At 43.6% G+C, this 23,283-nt stretch overlaps 1 protein-coding gene across 1 annotated transcript in view; it reads left to right on the top strand.

Annotated features, from left to right (window-relative positions):
* The window catches only part of col4a4 (collagen, type IV, alpha 4), a 71,112-nt gene extending 51,876 nt beyond the window's left edge, over positions 1-19,236 (top strand). The window contains exons 21-47 of the mRNA XM_030152363.1: positions 1-89; positions 405-565; positions 1,668-1,740; positions 2,183-2,289; positions 3,575-3,758; positions 5,203-5,271; positions 5,993-6,100; positions 6,255-6,323; positions 6,888-7,037; positions 7,118-7,279; positions 8,313-8,480; positions 8,562-8,705; positions 9,025-9,132; positions 9,424-9,602; positions 9,700-9,763; positions 10,176-10,250; positions 10,351-10,458; positions 10,532-10,639; positions 13,061-13,132; positions 13,311-13,439; positions 13,575-13,682; positions 13,767-13,922; positions 14,022-14,270; positions 14,451-14,567; positions 14,653-14,841; positions 16,692-16,975; positions 17,821-19,236. The exon at positions 1-89 is cut by the window's left edge and continues 1 nt beyond it. Of these exons, the coding sequence (XP_030008223.1) occupies positions 1-89; positions 405-565; positions 1,668-1,740; positions 2,183-2,289; positions 3,575-3,758; positions 5,203-5,271; positions 5,993-6,100; positions 6,255-6,323; positions 6,888-7,037; positions 7,118-7,279; positions 8,313-8,480; positions 8,562-8,705; positions 9,025-9,132; positions 9,424-9,602; positions 9,700-9,763; positions 10,176-10,250; positions 10,351-10,458; positions 10,532-10,639; positions 13,061-13,132; positions 13,311-13,439; positions 13,575-13,682; positions 13,767-13,922; positions 14,022-14,270; positions 14,451-14,567; positions 14,653-14,841; positions 16,692-16,975; positions 17,821-18,087 (3,697 nt within the window). The 3' untranslated portion in view covers positions 18,088-19,236. The remainder of the gene's footprint in view (positions 90-404; positions 566-1,667; positions 1,741-2,182; positions 2,290-3,574; positions 3,759-5,202; positions 5,272-5,992; positions 6,101-6,254; positions 6,324-6,887; positions 7,038-7,117; positions 7,280-8,312; positions 8,481-8,561; positions 8,706-9,024; positions 9,133-9,423; positions 9,603-9,699; positions 9,764-10,175; positions 10,251-10,350; positions 10,459-10,531; positions 10,640-13,060; positions 13,133-13,310; positions 13,440-13,574; positions 13,683-13,766; positions 13,923-14,021; positions 14,271-14,450; positions 14,568-14,652; positions 14,842-16,691; positions 16,976-17,820) is intronic.
* The last annotated feature ends 4,047 nt before the right edge of the window (positions 19,237-23,283 follow it).

Genomic DNA, 23,283 nt, shown 5'->3' with positions numbered 1-23,283 from the left:
TCGTTACTGTATCCCTGGATCCCCAGGAGAGTCTGGAGAACCAGGAGAACAAGGACCGCCGGGGGCCAGGGGTTTCCCTGGGATTAAAGGTGATATGATGGTCAAAGATGGACCTGTAGGGAATTGAGGACTATGTACTTCAATTATGAGATGGTTGGTTTATGGACATTCTGTAAATACAGGAAAAAGACTGGTCCTCAAAATGATGGTGATGGTGATGATATGATTTCATGGTTCATTAATCCAAAGGTTATTTTCTGCTTTTTTTTTGTGGTTTTGTTTCTTCTTTATGGTGACTTTAAATAGACCACATGCCCCCCCCCCGTTTGAGTGTCCGTCTGTCTTCTGTCCGAACACTGAGATGATGTTATACCTTTTGGGACGTGTGCTGTGTTGTGTTTCAGGTAGTGATGGAGACTGTTCCTGTGGTCCTACTCTTGTTCTGCCGGGTCCACCTGGTCCTGCTGGTGAACCAGGTTCTGCAGGGTTTCCAGGAGCTCCAGGGGATCCAGGACCAAGAGGAGACACAGGTCCACCTGGAGACTCTGGAGGGAGGGGCCAGCAGGTTAGCGTCTGTTTGGTCCTTTTCCATTATGTCTGTTTTCTGCTTGTGTTTACAGCTCAAGTTGGTGGAATACAAAAAATGTTTAAAAAAAAAAAAAAAAAAAAAAAAAAGAAAGTAAAAACAAAACTGACGTTACCATGGTTCTGTGCAGAGCCTTTGGTGGGTACGAAGGACCTCAATGGGCGGGATACCGGAGGGTTAATGGACCATTCTGTTGACAGAAGAAACTACGAAATCACAATTTTACTCATTAATATACTGATGATTAGTTTGGACTATTTATTGACTGTGAAATAATACAAATGTGGATTAAAACTTTCCACTTTAGCCTCGGAGAACATCTGATCAAACTGACATTTTCCTCAAGTGGAAAAATGTTTGGAGTGAGAGTCTATGGGGACATGGATCTGTCTAAGACCAGATGTTCCTGAGGCTCAACTGAGGAACCTAAACCCCCAAACCTAAAACCTAAACCCCCAAACCTAAAACCCCCAAACCCTAAAACCTAAACCCCCAAACCTAAAACCCCCAAACCCTAAAACCTAAACCCCCAAACCCTAAAACCTAAACCCCCAAACCCTAAAACCTAAACCCCCAAACCCTAAACCCTAAAACCCCACACCCTAAAACCCCCAAACCCTAAAACCCTCAAACCCTAAAACCCCCAAACCCTAAAACCTAAACCCCCAAACCCTAAAACCTAAACCCCCAAACCCTAAACCCTAAAACCCCACACCCTAAAACCCCCAAACCCTAAAACCCCACACCCTAAAACCACCAAACCCCAAAACCTAAAACCCTAAAACTGACCCATCTGTTCTCTAATAAGAATGAGTCAGAGGAATGACCAGAGTTTGAGTTAGAGACAAACCAGCGTTTACACTAAAACTAAACCACTTTGTCCATTTGGTGGAAGTAGAAGACACTTCAGACCTGGACCTGTATGTGGACCTGTACATAGACCTCTACGTGGACCTGCACATAGACCTGTATGTGGACCTGGCTGTGGTCCTGTACGTTGACCTGGATGTGGTCCTGTGGTTCTGGTTTTAGTTCTTGGCTGTTTGTCGCCTTTAGTTTATGGTGTTTATTTTGGTTGCAGGGTCTGGGTGGTTTTCCAGGCGTAACAGGGTTCAAAGGTCAGAAAGGGGATTATACTGTGGTTGATATCAAAGGTGAGTCTGCATTAATACAAACACCACTATACAATAATAATAGGACCTATTACATATGAATTATACTAATGTGGCTTTTATAGTTCTTTTATCATTGCTTTTCTCTCTGTAATTGATTATTATTAAGTGAATTAAGTGGTATTTTTTAGCACTTTTTATTTATTTATTTATTTATTTATTTATTTATGTATTTTTAGAATTCTGTGTAAAACTTTAGTTAAACTGAAATTCCATTTAATGTAACTTTTACTCTAGTACTACTACTTCCATTTAAGTAATGGTACTACAGTCCTGAATTCCTGAATCCTGCTGATCCAGATCTGGGAGGTCTGGGCAGTGAAACAATAATTAGGCTCATGTGTTCAGCATCTGTTTCCATGGTGATTTGTGATACAGGGTCAGCTGAGTCTTTCAGTGGTTCTGATTGGTTGTGTGTTTCCAGGTGAAAAAGGGAACAGGGGCCAACTGGGTCCAGCAGGAAGACCAGGATTTACAGGGCGAAGAGGACTTGATGGGAGCCCCGGAGCGCCCGGAGACCCCGGTCCTCAGGTCAGTCACACCTCAACTTTGGGTACAAGTAGGGAGGGGGGCGGGGTTTACAGGAACGTCCTCTGACGCCTCCCTCTTGACTGCCGTGTCTCCACTACAGAGTCGGATCCAATGCCGACATAATGAATTGGGATCACGTATCAGACATTATTGTTTTGACTGTAAAATCCGTAAATCTACTATTTACTGCTCGACTTCTGCAGGGCTTTAAAAATGCCACTTGTTTCCTTTCCTGACCTGGGTCCACCCAATCAGCATCAAGTAAACCTTTAGGCTCCGCCCAGCAGTTTTCAGGGCTGTGTGGAGTACCTACCCCAGAGCCGAGGTTCAGTTTGACCCCTTAAAGGTACCTGTAATTTGATCCACAGGGGCGTGGCTGTTGGTGTCTCCACTGCAGGAACCACCCTCATGGATCAAATTACAGGAACCTTTACGGGGGCGGTTCCTGCAGTGGAGACACGCACCAACAGCCCTGCCCCCGCCCCCACAAAACTACCCCCAAGTTCCTGTGGTGGAAATCTGCCTTAAGACGCCTTCCTCTGTGACGCTAGGGGCCTGGGAATAGTGATGAACAGGTCGGGTGTTTTTTTTTTTTTTTAACCTGCGGGTCCCGCTTTTGTGGAATTATTTGTTGCCCCGAACCCGCCCCGCAAATGGTGACATTTTTTGACACACCCCAATCCAACTGTGATCCGTGCTTCACTAGTGTCATCACTAGTTTATCCTCACTAGGGTCATGGGGGCGGAGCCTATCCCAGCTACTTATGGGTGAAGGCGGGGTTCACCCTGGACATGTGACCAGTTCATCACAGAACTGAACATACAGAGACAAACATGGGTAATTCAGATTAACCCATTAACCAATCAGTGCATGTGTTTGGATGGTGGGAGGAGCCAGAGTACCCGTAGAGAACCCACGCAGACACGGGGAGAACATGTGAACTCCACACAGAAAGGCCCCACCCCCATGGACTGGTGTTGGAATCGAACCCATAATAATAATAATATAATAATATATAAAGTATAATAGGCTATAATATGACTACATAGTTTAACCTGCTACAGAGAATTTATACATGATACTGTACATTTTTGTGTCTCTGCTCTTTTGTGACCCCCCCCCCCAAACCTGCCCTGCAAATACAGTGACATTTTTTGACACCCCCCCGCGCCCCCCCAATCTCGACCTGTGGGTTATCTGCAGATCTGCACATCACTACCTGGGAACAAACCACAGCTGGACTCTGATCAGTGTAATCTTCATCTGCTGCTCTTTGTGTTTTAGGGGGACAGTTCCCCCAGTCCTCCTGGGGACCCTGGCCCCCCAGGTGTGTCAGGGCCAAAGGGCTTCCCAGGGCCTTCAGGTCCCCCAGGACCCGCTGTGGTTGGGGCAGTAGGAGAGCGTGGGTCCCCTGGGGACCCTGGACCTCCAGGATTCCCTGGTGTGAGGGGTGTGAAGGGGGTTAAAGGTACGTGTTGATTCACTTCCATCTATTTTCTTCCTTCTCTTTCATCTTTTCTGGTTCATGGGACCATGTGAGGACCCTCTGGGTTTGTGCATGATCTTCATTCAACTTTTATGTTACTGACGTCCTACCGTGTCTTTTGTCCTTTGTTTTTTTTATTTTTTTTATTTTAATTGTTTTATATCTTTTTACACCTTTTACTTAATTTTTGTCTTGTTGTGTCTTTTATGTTGTTTTGTTCATGTTACCTCTTAAATACGACTAAGTGTAAATAAAACTCAACCAGCCTGCGGCTTAAAGAATTCATTTCCGTGCAGGATTTAATTTAATTATTTTTTCATGTTACGACAAACAGCAAATTAGCAAAGACATAACTCTAACACTGTATATGTACCTAAACCACACTGTGCCCCCCCCCCCCACACACACACACACACACACACTCGCTGGGGCTGTGCAGTCCTTTTACACCAGCTTTGATTCTACACCACCTGCCTCTCAGCCTCCACTGTTGTTCTAATATGTACAAACCTCGTTATTGGCCACTTGCACTCACCTCATAAATCATGAGGAGCCTCAAAAAGCTGATATTCATCATCACTCTTACAGTTGTCAACTGCCACCAGTTTTACCTTTAAGGCTAAAAGGGGAATGTGAATGTTTTCACAAGCCTTCCTTCATTTTCTACAACACATGAAATCCATTTAGACAGATTTCCATTCAAAGGTTCAGTTCAGCCTTCAGTACTATCCACCAGAGGATCAGGACTTGAACATCCCACTACGTCACATCCACTGGATGCACAGTGTCCTCAGCGGCAGACCACAGACAGTTAAAGTCAGCACAGGAGCTCCACAGGGCTGTGTTCTGAGCCCCTTTCTCTTCGTGCTCTACATCAGTTATCGTCCGTCCCTCACTCATCCCCACATGTTGGATATATCACCACTCAATTAAAATGATGTTCTAACAACTGCCTATGACTGAACATAAGTAACAGAACATAGACGGACCCATGTCCCACCCAGAACACTAATGAATGTGTTGAAACCACTTGGCATGTCCGATACCAACAGGATATCATGAAATCACATAAATATACATGACACTTTTGATTGGTGTGTTATCTGTACGCATTATAAGCTTTCCATGCGTATGTTCACGCCGTGTCAAATACCACACACTAAGGGTTAGGGTTAGCGGTTACAGATTAGTGGACCAGCGATCTTGGCATAAATTGACATGCGATCAAATGGCGTCGAATAACACACGAAAGGATGAAAATGCGTACATATAGCACACCAAATGCCATAAGACCTGGCCTGACATACAACGCGATTTCATGAGATCCGTCTCCAAATACTGTGCACTCATCCCGGACCACGAGCGGGTTTGATCAACATGCCACAACAGCTACCAAGTCTCAGTCTGACTCCTCCCCCTTTTGCAGGTGACACCCTTCCCTGTGTACCCAGAAACCCCGGCGCCCCAGGACAGAGAGGAGACACTGGAGATGCAGGTACGCAGATCTGGAACCTTCTACAGAAACAAATAAAACCTGAACGAATAGAAAACAGGTTCAAAAATCAGCGCCATTTCAAATCTGTGAGCTCACTGGTTTGAATGTCAAGATGTGGGCGGAGCCAGAAGGAAGAGTGAGCTACTTACTGGTGTCTTAGTCATGTTGTAGAGGTCTAACATGTCTGATCTGGACTTTACTGTAATGTAACATTTAGCATCACCTTACTGGTGGAAAACTCTGAAATATACCACTTTAAACTCATATTTACGACCTTATCATAGTTTTAAGAAAAGAGTTTATACATAAAGCATTAAAATAATGCTGTTACTGAATAAACGTGTGTTTTTAACTCATAAAGTCCTATTCCAAACATGTATAAACCTGTTTAAACATCAACTCTTCCAAAGATGTACAAGAAAAATACTTCACAGCATCAAAAACGGCTCATTTTTCTTTTACTTCTCTCACTCTACACCATGCTTCTCTACCATATTTTTTTGTTTTTTCCTGTAGGTGGAGCTACAGTCACATGACCTAAAGTTTAGGACCACAACTACACTTTTTTTTTTTAACAGTCACTGTTTATCTTTTGATACTATTTTTTAATATTTAATGACACAAACAAATAATAGTAAACAGTAGACTTCTGGGTTGGACAGTTCTAAAAGTACATCCATGATAACACCTGACTGGGTTACCTGTCTGTCTGTCTGTCCAGGACTCAGGGGACTCCCTGGTCCTCCAGGGTTCCCTGGACTCACTGGACCCGATGGACCTAAAGGTGACAAAGGACAGTCTGGACTTCCTGGGCCTCCTGGAAGACCAGGTACCTGACTTCCCATCCATCACATCACCTGAACTCAGTACCTTCTGTCTGTTTCACGTCCTGTTCAGTAACTGCACATATACTTGGTCATATTTATTCAGTACGTGAAGCTCCTACATCTTTACAATAAACCTGGTCTCCGTTCTCCTTGCAGGCCCGCCAGGTTTTGTTGGAGCGACTGGAGACGAAGGACCTGAAGGTTACAGTTACGTCGGAGAACCAGGTACTTCACCTGACCCCTGACCCTTGTTAGACCTGCATGGTCCTCTGATGAGGTTTTAGCCCACCACCCGATAGGCCAAGAGCTACAGTGAAGGAGTTATGGCACCGTGTCCAGTGTTGGCTTTGTCTTCTTCGTTAGCAATTTCTTCAAACATCTTCTCTGACAGAACTACCGGTCAGATTCATTTACGTCTTTTATGTGCCTTCCTTGGGACAATGTCTACAAAGTTTTTCATAGTTATGATAAATTTAGCTTTTTGAATGTTTGATGAATTTTTGAAATATTAAAAATGTCCCTGTCCTTCTAATGGTCCATATTTTAATGGTTTATAACATGGAAATGGTTCCAGATATCAATGTAGTTCCTATTGAGCACTGGTAGAGGTCCTATATGGACTCATTTAGTCCAACATAGCAGCAGAACCTGACAACCCCACAAATTCAACTTGTTTTTTATTTCTTGATAGAACCTGAGACACAGGGACACTGGTCCTATTTTTTAGATAGAATCACGACCCACATTCTAATTATAAATCTCCTCAGTATGTTCTTCTCTGTAAACCAGGCTCTCCAGGACTCCCTGGCTCTCCTGGACTGAGGGGCCCAGCTGGAGAGTCTGTTGTAGGGCCCCCAGGACCCATTGGCTTCCCAGGACCATTGGGTTTTCAGGGACCTAAAGGTGTCCCAGGTCCCCCCGGAAAAGAGGGATTACAGGGTAACTGATGTGAGACACAGAGAACAGTAAGTGTTTTGGTCCAGAGACATTCACGGCAGTTCTTCATTCTGATCATCCAGGACTCCTGGGTCTGGCTGGAGGTCCTGGGAAGCAGGGCCCGCGAGGACAGGATGGGGCTCCAGGTGTAGTTGGACCCCAAGGCCCTACACCGGACTCGTGTGATGCAGGAAAATCAGGATCCAGTGGGTTCCCTGGTCCACAGGGACCGATCGGACCCCCAGGTAAATGCAGTTCACTTCAGTTGAGACTCAGCTGCACATATGATTAGAATGAAACATGAATGAAACATGAATGAAAAATGTATGAAACATGAATGAAAGACGTATGAAACCTGAATGAGACGTATAACACATGAATGAAACACGTATGAAACCCGAATGAAACATGACTGAAACACGTATGAAACATGTATGAAACATGAATGAAAGATGTATGAATCATGAATGAAACGTGAATGAAACATGTCATGTACTTTGCATATGAAATGTGCTAAATAGGTTTAAAACATGGATGAATCACTAAGTGTGTGAATTGTATGAAATGTGTGAATTATATGTGAAACGAAGGAAATGGATGAAACTCATAATATGAATGAAGTATGTGTTCAAATACCTGAAACATGCATCAAATGTCTGTGAAACCTATTTGTCTCCCATTTGTTTTGTTTTGTTTTGTTTGTTTGTTTGTTTTCCCTATTTGCCACAGCTGAATTTATTGGCAGAGACCTGAAATCTATTGAATGGACATTTTCTGATTTATTCGCATAAACCAAACTCCTCTTCTACTCAAAGATCAAAGCGATGCAAACCTGTTGTTGTTCAGAGGAGGAGCTTGTGTCCTGTCGAAGTATTTCAGCTCCAAACAGACCTCTGCCTTTCTGAAGGACTGGACCTGACATTCAGTTCAGTCCAAGTCTGAGTCCAGTCCATCGCCCCTGAATCTGAAACATGAGGTGAAGGAACGTCTCCTCCATCAGGAACCTCTGACAGATCATCATAGAACAGGCTCTGACAGACGCGTATTCCAGAAGTTAAACATGTTAATGTGGAGAATATGTGGGAAAATGACTCAGATTTACAGGGGTTTCATAAACATCTCACATATTGGACGTCTCACAATTCAATGTGTCACGTTAAAGGAGAACGTCATGTAGATCCACTTCATGTGTGTTTCATCAAACAGGTGAAATGAATCAAACTGAATGTTTAAAACCTCCTTTTACACATTCACTTACTGTTGATGTTAATATTTCAGGGTATTTGGGGGAGAAGGGGGATCTCGGCGAGCCTGGTGCCCCTGGTTTCGGCCCCCAGGGTCCTGTTGGTAAAACGGGCTCTCCTGGTTTGCCTGGGTACCCGGGTCCTCCGGGCCCTACTGGATCCACTGGAGCCTCTGGACTCCCAGGACCCACTGGTGAAAAAGGTTAGATTTTCCAGCAGCAACTACTGATTCACTGATCCAGAACCTTCAGAACACACAGAAACTTTACACCTGGTCTTTCAGGTCCTGAGGGTCCCCAGGGCAGGGAAGGAGGTCCAGGGAGTCCAGGACAGAGTGGGAACCCTGGAGCTTCCGGCAGGACGGGGGAGAGAGGGTCCAATGGACCAGATGGAACACAAGGATGTCAGGGACCAAAAGGAGAAAAAGGTAAAGACAGATGGGACGTGTCTACCTCCTGGTCTGGACCCCAAAAACCCTTACAGACCCAAACATCACTTCAAACCAAAACCACTGACTAATGTAAACTGTTTAACACTATTTATTTAACACAATCTATTTAATACTTTCCCCTTTTACTGTTTTTATAAATGAAGTAATAGCTGATGAAGTCCGGATTTTAATTTTACAATGTCACCAAACAAATTTCTACAACATAAAATTCAATAAAATATCTTATTTAATATATGTGGAAAATATACACATGCATATATTATGAGACTGACTGTTGTCCATGTGACCTGGGCAGGTTGTAAAGGGGCCCCGGGGTCTCCAGGAGACACCAACTACATTCCCATTAAAGGGGTACCAGGACCACCAGGACCCCCAGGCCTCAACGGATTTTCAGGACCACGAGGTCAGAACGTTGACCTGATACTGTAGAACTGTGTCCTGTTGAGTTTGTCATGTGATCAAACCATCCATCCAACATCCATCCATCCATCCATCCATCCATCTGTCCATCATCCATCTATCTGTCTATCCATCATCCATCCATCTATCCATCCATCCATCCAACATCCATCCATCAGTCCATCATCCATCCATCCATCCGTCTATCTATCATCCATCCATCCATCCATCAGTCCATCATCCATCCATCCATCTGTCTATCCATCATCCATCCATCCATCCATCCATGTTACAGGAAATAAAGGTCTGCGTGGCGCTGTTGGTTTGCCCGGGTATCCTGGCAGCAGTGGGCCTCCAGGTGTTATCGGACTCCGAGGACCCCCAGGAGCCTATGGCAAAACAGGACCCTCAGGACCACCTGGACGTTCAGGACCACCAGGACTGATTGGGTTCCCTGGACTGACTGGAGATCCGGTAGAAGGACTTGAATTCCTCCTATCATCAGTGATCAGTGCGTACAGCTCCGATCAGACCTATTGATGAACCCTGGTGTCTGTGTTTGTGGCTGCAGGGGAACCAGGGATGTCCAGGAAAACCCGGTGAACCTGGACGCAGTGGATGTCCTGGACCCACAGGTCAGAAGTCAACCACAACTGCACAGACAAATTCATTGCAGTTCAAAGTGAATCCCAGGAATTAGTCTGTATCAGTAAATTCAGCGTAAATTGAGGACAGGAATAATTTTTTAATTCATGAGAAACACTGGAACAAAGTGACGACATGTTTCATTTCCTGTCTTGTCTCCCAGTCCTAGTGGATGTTGGCATTTATTACAGTTAAAGAAATTTAATATCTCATTAGAGTTCCACTTTCAGTTGTAAACATCATAGAATTCTGCACAAATAGCAGCGATCATTAATATGGAGGACAGTAGTATTTATGGTGTATGATAGGAGTCCAGTGAACACCAGATCCAGAACCAGGATTAAACCAATAACAGGATACTGGTGCACATGGAAAGCCGATCTGTGTTTGTTTGTGGATCAGGTGATAAAGGCGAGTCAGTGGGTTGCTCTGGTCCACCTGGACAGAGGGGTCCTCCTGGAGACGCTGGACCATCAGGTGAGTTTGTTACCACGTAAACAGAAACGAACATTTGAATTGACAGATAAAACTTTGTTCTTTGTTCTGACATGTAAAGCTTTGTTCTGCTTCCTCTCAGGACCTCTTGGACTACTAGGAGATCCAGGAGATCCAGGTTTCATTGGAGCTCCGGGACAGAAAGGATGTAAAGGAGATCCAGGACAGCAGGGAGACGCGGGCCCTCCAGGTCTGGCCTCACCTGATCCACAGACTGGCACCAGTAAAATGAGCTGCTGTGTAACGCTCTGTTTGTCCGTCAGGTGTCATTGCCCCCCCCGGTCCCAGAGGACGGCCGGGTCCACCAGGTCTGCCAGGCCAGGCCGGTGCTGACGGTCCTCCAGGACCACCAGGCTCCCCTGGACTACAAGGTCAGACCTGTTGACTGTTCTAACATTTCAGCCCAGAAACTGTTTTAAAAGAGTTCTGCTCCATCTTCAGACCTGACCAGTGTCTGATCCGGATCAAACAACAACCTTTTCCAAATAATCCCAGATTTCCTCCAACACAAAACTACAGGGAATAAACTCCAGCTCCAGATGCCGAAGCCGAAGTGTTGTCATTAGTCTCTTTTCCATTGACCCTAAAATTGTGTGAATATAACTTGTGCATACAAATTTACCTAATGGAAAAATGACAATTTCACCAAAACTTTAGTTTTTCGATTAAAGGTTTTTGCGCTGGTAAGAGGTGATTTTTTAGGCATAACATAGATGGTATATCACACAAAACTGCAATGGAAAAACCTTTTTCCGCTACTAGTCACATGAATAAAAAAAAAAAACCCCGATGTTGACGGATGTTACAACAAGAGAAGAAGAGTTTTAAAAGAAACGTTTGAACACACCAGGAAATCAAATAATTTTTTAATTTAGTACGGGACAGAGGGGTAATATATAATAATAATGAATATATCTGTAAATCAACACCATATTTACTTTGGTCAGCATTTTTATGGAATGACTTCTCATGTCATTGCATGATAATAAATAAACAAATCATCGCATTTGTGATTTAATGGAAAAACCAACATTACGCACCTCTGTTTTTTCGACATTTAGTAAATATCGGTAAAGTTTTACGCAGATGTCCAGTGGAAAAGTGACTAATGATACTTTGTCTGTTGAGTTCCTGATCTAACGTCATAGTGGCATAAATTTCTATTCTATTCTATTCTATTCTATTCTATTCTATTCTATTCTATTCTATTCTATTCTATTCTGCCGTTAATGAGGCACCAGTTAAGTTCCAGAGGAGGCTAAATTCATTCATCTAACTCAAATGTAGTTATTAGAACATGTTCCCAGTCAGTATTTGACCTGCAGTTAATCATAGTTTTAAGTATAAGTTGAGGTTTTTCTTGCTTCATTTCAGTTGATAGTTTTCCTCTTTTCTTTGGGTTATTTGGGCCATTTACATCTGAGGATACTATCTTAAGATTCTTACTGTCCTTTACTGATATGGATATGAAGCAAAACAGTAGTGACCCTACAAACACTTCCAGAACTATGGCATGGAACAGCAGGAACCGATATTGTCCACCATGAAAACACATTGGTGGGATCTGGTTCCTTTTGGAGGACTGAAGGTGAAGCCTGTTCTTTATCGAGTTCCATATGTTAAAGTGAAGGCTTCAGCCGTTCTAAAGGAGTCAACTGTCAGAAGGGGCCTTATTGGGTCCTTATTGGGTCTTTATATCCTTAGTCACTGATCCAGAAATCTTTGGAATTCTTGAAGCTTTAAAAAACAAAAACAAAAAAGAAAACCTTTATTTAACCAGATAATGTCCCATTAAGATGGAGGTCTGGTTTACAAGGATGACCTGGTCAAGAGGTCAGTTTTGTGCAATTTTAGTTGAAGTCAACAACAATTAGAAACATAGACACCGTCCATAGGATTCACGTTGCTTGGTCTGTACGATGGAGTGAAAAGCTTGGAGTGAGTTCTGGTAAGTTCAGCTCAGACTGAAGAGGGGGCGGTAAAACTAAAGGTTCACTTCTCCATTTCAGTCCAAACCCTGGGAACATGCGGTTGATAGATGTCATAAGGCCGTACGTCATAATAGCTACTGGCTCTTTGGAGACAAGAGGTTAGTTATGATGGAACCAAACCCAGAAGAGCCTTTTAGATCAACATTGACCAATGGATAAACCTTTGACAACTCAAAGAAGGCAACTCAGCTTTTACATGTAACTCAGTGGTAATGGAGCCAACTACAACCAGCGATCAACAGACTACAACCAGCGATCAACAGACTACAACCAGCGATCAACAGACTACAACCAGCAATCAGGAGAATGGTGGGGGTTCAAGGGGGTGGAGCAAAGCAAAATTAACATTATTAAAGCCTCAAATCACATAAAACTGTATTTTTTTTTATTCTCATACACTAACAAAAAAATAAATGTAATGTCATTGATGTGACCAGTTTTGAACCAAAGGACAGAGTTTAATGAGGTTGAACTCAGTTAATGGCACTGAATTCCATTACATTCCAAATAATTTAAAATTAGAAAAAAAAACAGGATCCAGTCCAGGTCTAGGCCTATGTTTGACACCTGTGTGTGTTCGAACATATTTAATATTCAGTCCATCCATCTGTACAGTCATACATTCAGACTGTCTGTGGCTGCACTCATTCCAGAATGTTTTAAAATGATAAAAACGACCTTCATGTAGGGGAGTCATATGGCAGGTTTTATTTGATTTAAATGTGTTCAGATCTTTTCTATTCCTGTCTTTACTTGGTTCAGTGTGAGTCCTGACAAACATGAGTGTTTGTGGTTCTCCAGGTCCTCAAGGACCACTAGGGCTTCATGGACTGGATGGACTCAAAGGAGTGAAAGGAGATATGGGCACCAGAGGTAACACAACACCACACTGGAAACCCATGGAAAACCCACCAAACGCCCATAAATGGACTCTGATGGTTCACTAGTGTTTATGGGATTTTATGTGAATATTTGTTTATTATTGAAGAACTTTAATAATGTAAAGACATTCAGAGACGTACCGCTAAAGTCCACCTGTCCGATTCTTTAGGTCTGGGTTTGGAGGGTCCACCAGGGTCCCAGGGTCCTCCAGGGGAAAAGGGTCCTCCAGGTCCACCAGGTCCTTGTGGTTCATCTCAGCCGGGCCCACCAGGACCCACAGGCCCACCAGGATCCACAGGTGAATCACAGCAGCATCAGATCTGCTCAGATCATTGAACAGGTTCCAGGTTCCACCTCTGGTGGGTCAGCGTTAGACCCTCAGACTCATGTTCAAAACTGAAATACTAATCATAAAATGTGTATGTTTGTCTAGGACCACCAGGTGGTAGTGGACCTCCAGGAAAACCTGGACCAGACTGCAAAGGTCTAATCCCAGGCCCTTCTGGAGATAGTGGAGAACCTGGACCAGACGGAGACCCAGGTCAGACTTTAAGACGTCAAACTTACTTATGTAACAGAGATCAAGCAGACTACATGACCTTTGACCTTTGAAGTGATGTTTCAGGTTTGCCTGGTGATGCAGGAACACCTGGTCCAAACCCTCCTCTACTCGGGGATGATGGGGACAATGGGGACCCAGGGTGTGAGGGGTCAAAGGGTGCTCAGGGATCTCCAGGGCCCAGTGGACTGCCAGGCACACTTGGAAATCCAGGGGCTAAAGGTCAGATTGTCTCCATGGTAACAGAGTTTGAAGACTCCTGGAGCCACCAAAGAGGTTCCCAGATCCAGATTAACACCACTGGTGTGTTTGTGTGATCAGGTTTGCGGGGGGCTCCAGGACTGATGGGTATTCCTGGTCGTCAGGGTCCTAGAGGTTGTCATGGTTCACCTGGACCTCCAGGTCCAAAGGGACCTACAGGACCTGCAGGGCCCAAGGGGGAGCAGGGTAAAGTTCCCTCCTGCCCCACATACCCTCCTGCTCCACTTGGCCCCCCAGGACCTCCTGGCCCCCCGGGTCAGCCTGGAGGTGCTGGTCCACGAGGAGAGCCTGGCCTCACAGGACACCCAGGTAAGAATCAGAACCAAGATTCAAAACTGATAGAAGTCACATTTAATGTGTGACATGAACGAGGACCAAAAAAATGGATTTCATCAAAGAATTCATATTGTGCATTAAGACCTGCTGTGTGAACGTGGTGGTCTAGAACCAGAAGAAACTGCCCAGCCCTGACCATGTGATGTGTTTCAGGGAAAAAAGGGGACCCAGGGACCCTGGGACCCATCGGCCCAGAGGGTCCAGTGGGTCCAGCTGGATACCCAGGACAGGAAGGCCTGCAGGGGGAGAGGGGAGTGGAAGGACCCAAAGGTGAGACCTGGTCCGGGGTCCTCTACCTTCAGCCTCTTCAACAAGCATCATTAACTCCCTTGTGCTTCTGTCTTTCTGACGTCAGGTGACCCCGGTCCTGCAGGTGACCCTGGACCCCCAGGACCCACCAAACCTTTTAGCTCAGGGTTCCTGTTGGTGATCCACAGCCAGTCGAAGACAGTCCCAGAATGTCCTCGGGACATGAGGGTCCTGTGGGCCGGGTTCAGTCTCCTGTACCTGGAGGGTCAGGAGAAGGCGCACACGCAAGACCTGGGTCAGTACAAGTACTACTACTGTCATGAGTACTTCAAGTACTAGTACTACTGTCATAAGGCCCACATACAGGAACTGGATCAGGTTTACAGGTCTGATTCCAACATGTGGTCCAATGGAAACAAAGAGAACAATTTAAACCAAACAAACCAATGCACTGACATCTATCCCATAATATAAAACTATATTCTGACATTAGTCCTTATTGTTTTGGATCCCAGACCCCTGTTAGAAAAGAAATACCTGGAGTCAACAGGTCCACAGACTGTTGGACAGATAGTAGATGACTAAGGCTCCGTTCACATGCAGCCAAATGTGGCCCAAATCTGATTTTTTCACCCAAATGTGACCTGGATCTGATCTGTTAAAGACAGTCTGAACAGCACTAATCTGACCCAGACCACATTCATATGTGGTCCTAAATCTGACCCAGACCACATTCATATGTGGTCCTAAATCTGACCCAGACCACTTTCATATGCGGTCCTAAACCTGACCCAGACCACTTTCATATGTGGTCCTGAATCTGATACAGATCTGATATTTTTCAATGTGTCTTCAGTCTGAACGTCCAGTTCGCATTTATCCGACCTTTACGTTATTTAAATGCGACAAACGTCACAGTTCTGCATCTCAGGAGTGTTCCTTCCATAAACACAGTGTGTGTCTGCGTGGGCTCGTATTCCATCAGGACCTCTTTAGTGCATGTGGGTCACTTCAGGGTCACATTCAGTTCAGACTCAAAACTGACAGAAGTCGCATTTGCAGTGGAATATGAACCAACACACAAAAAAATTGGATTTGACCAAAAAAAATCCAAATTGTACGTTAAGAGCTGCTGTGTGAACAGAGCCTTAGGTAATTATGATATGAGAATAACAATGCATGTTTCTGTTTGAGAACTTGAGGCCCCGACACGTTTAACTCTTTAAGTGCCAGACAGTTAAGGGGCTAATAAGCCTTAAAAGTGCCACAGAATTTGGCCGTTTTTCAGTATTTCGCGTCGTTTTTATAATATTTGAAGAATCCTGCAGGAAACCGCTCGGTAACATCCGACCGATTGCTGATTAGATTCAAAACGCACCAGATGCAGCCGATTCATTATTGATCGTAATTTGCATAATTTATAATGATAATAATACTAATGATAATCTTTATTTATATAGCACTTTTCATACATTAAAAACTGTAGCACAAAGTGCTTTACATATCAGTTTAAAAATCTGTACCGCCCCCCACCCACACCCACCCACTCACCCGCACACACACACACACACACATATACATGCAAACCCACAAGCTCACACATACTTAAGAAGACTGACTGAGCACGGGTAGACCAGAACAAAATGTACAAGTAAAAGTAAAACATCAATTTAGGAGGTGCTGTCTCAGGGAGCCATCCGCACCAGGATGCAGCCGCCGACCCCGGCGACCAGGCACCAGCAACACAGCCCCGCATCCCAACTAGTGGGAGAGGGCCAACTGGGACCCCCACCCACCAGAAAGGAGCGGACCCCAGTGAGAGAAGGCGCCACAGCCCCCGGAGTCCACAGCCGCCCCCCGGCATGGAGGGCTCCCTCTGATGAAACACCGGAGAATAAGAAACATTAAAAAGATATAAAAATATTATTCGGTCGCGTGACCTCAGATTCCCGTCTGCTTGGTCTCAAAAGGGGGACACAGAAAGAACGTCATCGAAATGTGAGAAAGAAATGGGGGTGGATGGTTTGTTTGTACACAAATATGGCGTGTTCTCCAAAGCCGATCTGATCGGCCCATGGCATTGAAAGAGTTAAGGAGTCATATGTTGTTGTACGTCATATGTCGTTGTATGTTGTCTCACCACAGGTCAGGCGGGCTCGTGTATGCGGGTCTTTTCCACCATGCCGTTCTCCTCCTGTAACATGGGGACCTGCTCCCACGCCAGCCGCAACGACAAATCCTATTGGCTGTCGACAACGGCCGCAGTTCCTAGCATACCTGTGGGCGGAGCTTCAATCGAAGACCACATCAGCCGCTGTGTGGTGTGTGAAGCCCCCTCCTCACCTGTCGCCCTGCACAGCCAGACCTCCACCCTACCAGACTGCCCCCCCGGGTGGAGGAGCCTGTGGACCGGGTACTCCTTCCTTATGGTGGGTACTACAAAAGACGCAGACAGGACTGTTGAAGGACTGTTAAACTGACACTGGTCCATGTTGGTGTCAGAGATGCACCACTGAAAGATCACGAGGGGAACTTACCAGATGTTTTTGTTTTTTATCTCACCGGCCAATACAACCATGAAATACTGTGAAGGTGCTGAGTCCACCATCACCTTCATCATCGTTAGCAATTTCTTCAACATCTCCTAAGCAACTGGTTGGACTGATTTCTATTTTTTGTGTATAGTTCCCATTGATCACTGATAGGAAGTCATATATGGACTTTCATTTGGGTCCATGACCTTTGACCTTGACTGACCTTGAAGGGTCAAACTGAAGGTCACTAATGTCTACATTTCAACTATCTTCTTCTACTAAAATACTGTTCGGGTTCATATCAAATTTTTTATATTTCTTCTTTGGGACAATCTTTATAAATTTGTTCACAGTTTTGAGAAATTTAGATTCTTGAATTTTTGACTAATTCTTTGAAATATTCTAATGTTCCTTTCCTTCTACTGGTCCATCTGTTGATGGTTTAGAACATGTAAATGGTTCCAGATATCAGTCTAGTTCCTATTGGTCACTGATAGAAGTTTTATTTGGACTGTGATTGGATGAGTTGAGTTCTCCTCCAGTGAAAGTCCCGCCCACTTCTATATTGCATCCAAACCACAGGACTAGAACATAGAACAGAACCAGGACTAGAACATAGAACAGAACCTGACATAGAACACATTCAGCTGGTTCTGATCCACACAGAACAGACGCTGACACACAGGAACACTGGGACTGTTCAGTTGATTTAAATCTGACTTGAGCGTCCTGTGTTGCAGCACACCGGAGCAGGCGATGAGGGCGGCGGCCAGTCGCTAACGTCGTCAGGAAGCTGCCTGACGGACTTCCGAGCCCAGCCGTTCGTGGAGTGTCAGGGTCCTCGGGGAACCTGCCACTACTTCGCTAACATCTACAGCTTCTGGCTGACCCGGGTGGATGGTTTGGCCTCGACGTCCCGCGGCTCCTCCACGTCCTCCAACACGCTGACCGAAGGCCGGCTGCAGCGCCTCAACGTCGGACGCTGCAACGTCTGCATGAAGGAGTGACCTTCACCTGGAGGACTTCCTGTCAGTCTACCAACCAATCAGCTCCGTCAACGTTTAAACCGACGCGTGGAATGAGGCGTGTGACACTGTTAAATACAATAGTTTTCAGGTACATGTACTTATCTTAAACTCCTGAGACCAACAAAAGTACATGTTACATTTAATAACTGTCGTGATTGCAAACAGCATAATGCGATAGTTTTTTCAGATGTTTTTTTAGATTTTTACGACATATCCTCCGCAGTGGACGGCACTTTTTATTTTTAAATAAAGCTGTGAAATGGACGGCTGGGTCTCAAGAGGTTAATAGTTATTTCTTTACTCCCTACTTTGTAACAAATATTTCTACTTCCAAATCAGGCTTTAATGCATTTAAGATGAATTATTCGTTATTTCTTTTGCAACGTGTTGCGTCTGATTTGAACCGAAGTGGATGAGACGTGGAAAAAACGAGAAAAGACACGAACGACTGAATCGACCAGTGAAGGTCGAATACGACGAATCAACAACATAAAAGTAACAACGACATAAGACGACACAAAACGACATGATAAACAATGAAAAAGACATTTTTATAGTATCTGTTACTGGATGAACTGTGTGTGACCTTTGACCCCTGTCGATGTTCTGACTCTGATTGGACGTAGTTCGGAAGAATCCGGTCTGACTTCTGTTTTACCTGAATGAGGTCATGTGATCGTTCAGTAGGTTATGAGGTTTTCAGCAGCTGATTGGTTGGTGACGTTGGTGTGACGAGGCAACCGACCACCTGAGTGACTTTAAGCCCCGCCTCCCAGTTCAACCAACAAGACCTGCACTGAAAATGCACTCTGATTGGTCCGCTGAGAGGCAGCATACACACGCCGTTGGTCAGTGTTTTCCAGAGACACTGTGAAAATATTTGAGTCTAACCTCAAAAATGTGTTTTTGTTTTGAGAACCAATGTGGACGGAGCGCCCTCTTCAGCTGCTTAAACTAGCGAATGAAAAAAAAAAAAAAGAACTAGAACCGGGTCAGAACCGAATCAGAACAGTTTGGAAAAAACAAATGCTGAGGACCGTCTGCTTCAAATCATAAATAAAAACAAAACATTCACTTATGCAGAACTGTGCCAAAAGCAGAAACAGATCAGAACCAGAACCAAGAGAGGACCGCAACCAGAACCAAGAGAGGACTAGAACCAGACGAGAACGAAGTCAGTCAGAACCAGGTCAGGATCTGGATAAAGGCTTCTAGACCCTGAACTGAGAACTTAATTAGAACAAGGCAAGAACACTACCAGACCCGAGCCCAAACCAAACCAGAACAGAACCACAGCACCAGAATAAGGCAAGGATGGAACCAGAACCAGTCAGAACCAGTACAGACCTGGACCGCTGAACCTGGTTCTGGTCCTACTGTCTGGGTTGGACCAGGTCAGTTGATTCTAAATGTCACCAGAGTCCAGTTCTGATTCTGACTATGGTTCTGGTCCTGGTTCTGGTCATTTGTAAATATGTTGCTCCTGAGCTGACTGTCAGTTAATGTTGACTGGGAATGTCTTCAGACAGATTCTGGTCCTGGTCCTGGTTCTGCTTCCTGTTTATTTGTAAATATGTTGGTACTGAGCTGACTACTGGTATATTTTTACTGTAAATGTCGTGTCATCTGAGTATTTATTTAGCAGGAAATCGCTGTGGTGCTATTTGATGTTTAATGTGTTAATTTTTGGTTTTATTTTTTGGTCACATGTAACCGTGAGACTCCGCCTCCTAAACCTCCACATTAAAGCTCATCTGTGTGTCCAACACATTATGAAGCTGCAGACAACGGAAAGTCCTGGATCATGTTTTTGATCAGTGAGCCATACACAGACGCTTGTATGAACTTCATTTCCCATAATGCCTTGAGCTTCAGGGGCGGAGTTTTAAGATGTTTTTTTCTCTTTTTTTGTGTATTTAAATCTGTCAGTGATATTTTAATTTGTAGGAGGAAACTTCTCACTAACATGAATCATTTTACTCTGTGGACGAACATTTCAATAAATTGCATCAAACTTTTACTTTTCAGTGTCTTTTTCCAAAGGTTTGTAATTGTAGTTTAATTTATAAAAAATAAAATATATATATACAGTACAGGCCAAAAGTTTGGACACACCTTCTCATTCTTCGCATTTTCTTTATTTTCATGACTATTTTCATTGTAGATTCTCACTGAAGGCATCAAAACTATGAATGAACACATGTGGAATTATGTACTTAACAAAAAGTGTGAAATAACTGAAAACATCTCTTATATTCTAGTTTCTTCAAAGTAGCCACCCTTAGCTCTGATGACTGCCTTGCACACCCTTGGCATTCTCTTGATGAGCTTCCAGAGGTAGTCACCTGAAATGGTTTCCACTTCATAGCTGTGCCTTGTCAGGGTTACTTAGTGGAATTTCTTGCCTTATTGATGGGGTTGGGACCATCAGTTGTGTTGTGCAGAAGTCAGGTTGATGCACAGCTGACAGCCCTATTGGACAACTGTTAGAATGCATATTATGGCGAGAACCAATCAGCTAAGTAAAGACAAACGAGTGGCCATCATTACTTTAAGAAATGAAGGTCAGTCAGTCCGGAAAATTGCAAAAACTTTGAATGTGTCCCCAAGTGCAGTCGCAAAAACCATCAAGCGCTCCAACGAAACTGGCTCACATGAGGACCGCCCCAGGAAAGGAAGACCAAGAGTCACCTCTGATGCTGAAGATAAGTTCATCTGAGTCACCAGCCTCAGAAATCGCAAATTAACAGCAGCTCAGATCAGAGACCAGATGAATACCACACAGAGCTCTAGCAGCAGACACATCTCTACAACAACTGTTAAGAGGAGACTGCGTGAATCAGGCCTTCATGGTCAAACAGCTGCTAGGAAACCACTGCTCAGGAGAGGCAACAAACACAAGAGATTTATTTGGGCCAAGAAACCCAAGGAATGGACATTAGACCAGTGGAAATCTGTGCTTTGGTCTGATGAGTCCAAATTTGAGATCTTTGGATCCAACCGCCGTGTCTTTGTGCGACGCAGAAAAGGTGAACGGATGGATGCTACATGCCTGGTTCCCACCGTGAAGCATGGAGGGGGAGGTGTGATGGTGTGGGGGTGCTTTGCTGGTGACGCTGTTGGGGATTTATTCAAGATTGAAGGCAACCTGAATCAGCATGGCTACCACAGCATCCTGAAGTGACACGCCATTCCATCCGGTCTGCGTTTAGTTGGACCATCATTTATGTTTCAACAGGACAATGACCCCAAACACACCTCCAGGCTGTGTGAGGGATATTTGACCAAGAAGGAGAGTGATGGAGTGCTGCGCCAGATGACCTGGCCTCCACAGTCACCGGACCTGAACCCGATCGAGATGGTTTGGGGTGAGCTGGACCGCAGAGTGAAGGCAAAAGGACCAACAAGTGCTAAGCATCTGTGGGAACTTCTTCAAGACTGTTGGGAAACCATTTCAGGTGACTACCTCTGGAAGCTCATCAAGAGAATGCCAAGAGTGTGCAAAACAGTCATCAGAGCTAAGGGTGGCTACTTTGAAGAAACTAGAATATAAGAGATGTTTTCAGTTATTTCACACTTTTTTGTTAAGTACATAATTCCACATGTGTTCATTCATAGTTTTGATGCCTTCAGTGAGAATCTACAATGTAAATAGTCATGAAAATAAAGAAAATGCAAAGAACGAAAAGGTGTGTCCAAACTTTTGGCCTGTACTGTGTATATATATATATATATATATATATATATATATATATATATATATATATATATAAAAAGCAGGATTTATTTAAAATATACTAAAAATGGTGAAATTCTACAAGTAATAATCATCACTCTGAAAAGGTGAGAATATGAAAACACAGATTAGTCCAGAAGGGGATTAGGACCAGTGGAAAAAAATTAAAGAAAATCAAGGTCCAATTTGTATTTTTTCTTATTATTCTGAGAAAAAAGTCAGAATCATGAGATTAAAGTCAGAATTCTGACTTTTTTCTGAGAATAATAATAAAAAAATATGTACTGGACCTTAATGTTATTTTTTCCCCAGTGGTCCTAATCCTCTTCTATAGAATAGAGTTTTTTAATTGTTTAAAAGTGTAGATTTTCCATCCAGGTTCATGTTTAATGATAATGGTTATTTATGGAGCGCAGACTAATACTTCTCCAGCAGATGGCGCAGTGAGCAGATATAAAGAATATGTGCTCATGATTACTAATCATCCCAGATATTCTTAAAGTATGTATGTATTATTATAAGTTATATAATTATACTCATTTAATACTTGTAACTTCACTTATCAGCTCCATCCTTATATAATTATACTACATACATGTGTAATTTATGTAGTATAATTATAAATTATTTTAACTATACTACATATATTACACATTATACTTGAATTATACATTATACAACATATATTACATATTATACTTGGATTATACTACATATATTACACATTATACTTGTGTCTTTATTCATTGTATGCTGTTTTTGTTTTGTTTTCATTATCACATTAATATTTACTCACAGAAAAAACACTTAAATCCAGGAAACAAAGTCTTCTATTATTTATTGTATGTCTTATTAATTTCACCAGTGTAATAAAAGTACAGTATTACACAGGTGTTTTTTCAGGTGTTGTTTCATAATGACTCCGCCTCCTCTGAATGACATCATTTGTTTTTTTCCTTTCCCTTTCTCGTCGACCTGCAGCTGCTCTGTGTCCGTCTGTCTCCACATGAAGGTAATGTCTGATGACCTTCTCTGTTCCTCAGGTTTGATCTCAGTCCCTCTGGTGTAGAACCAGTTCAGTCTTTAACCCTTTATGTGGAACCTGTTCCCTGTTCTTGTCGTATTTGAATGAGTGCCTCGAGGCTGTGACGTCATCCATGTATTCTTGTCCTTTTCTGTTGGTTTCCAGTTCTTTTTTCTGTGGTTGAAATGATCAGTAGAGCTTCAGTCTGTTCTTCAGATGTGAAAATGAAACAGGTCTGATGTGTTTCACCAGAACCATCACAGGTCGGACTGAACAAGAGCTGCAGCGATGGATTATTTTTGTATCTACTGATTATTTTCCTCGAGTCAATTTGATTAAACGATTGTTTGAATCACCGAAAAAAAAAAAAAAAATTAAAAAGTGAAACAGTTGTGTATTATAATGAGAACTTGCT

The sequence above is a fragment of the Sphaeramia orbicularis genome, chromosome 13 (genome assembly GCF_902148855.1).
Source record: "Sphaeramia orbicularis chromosome 13, fSphaOr1.1, whole genome shotgun sequence".
Classification (NCBI taxonomy): Eukaryota; Metazoa; Chordata; class Actinopteri; order Kurtiformes; family Apogonidae; genus Sphaeramia; species Sphaeramia orbicularis.
The sequence above is the reverse complement of the archived record's forward strand: the minus strand, read 5'-3'. Positions and strand labels throughout refer to the sequence as shown.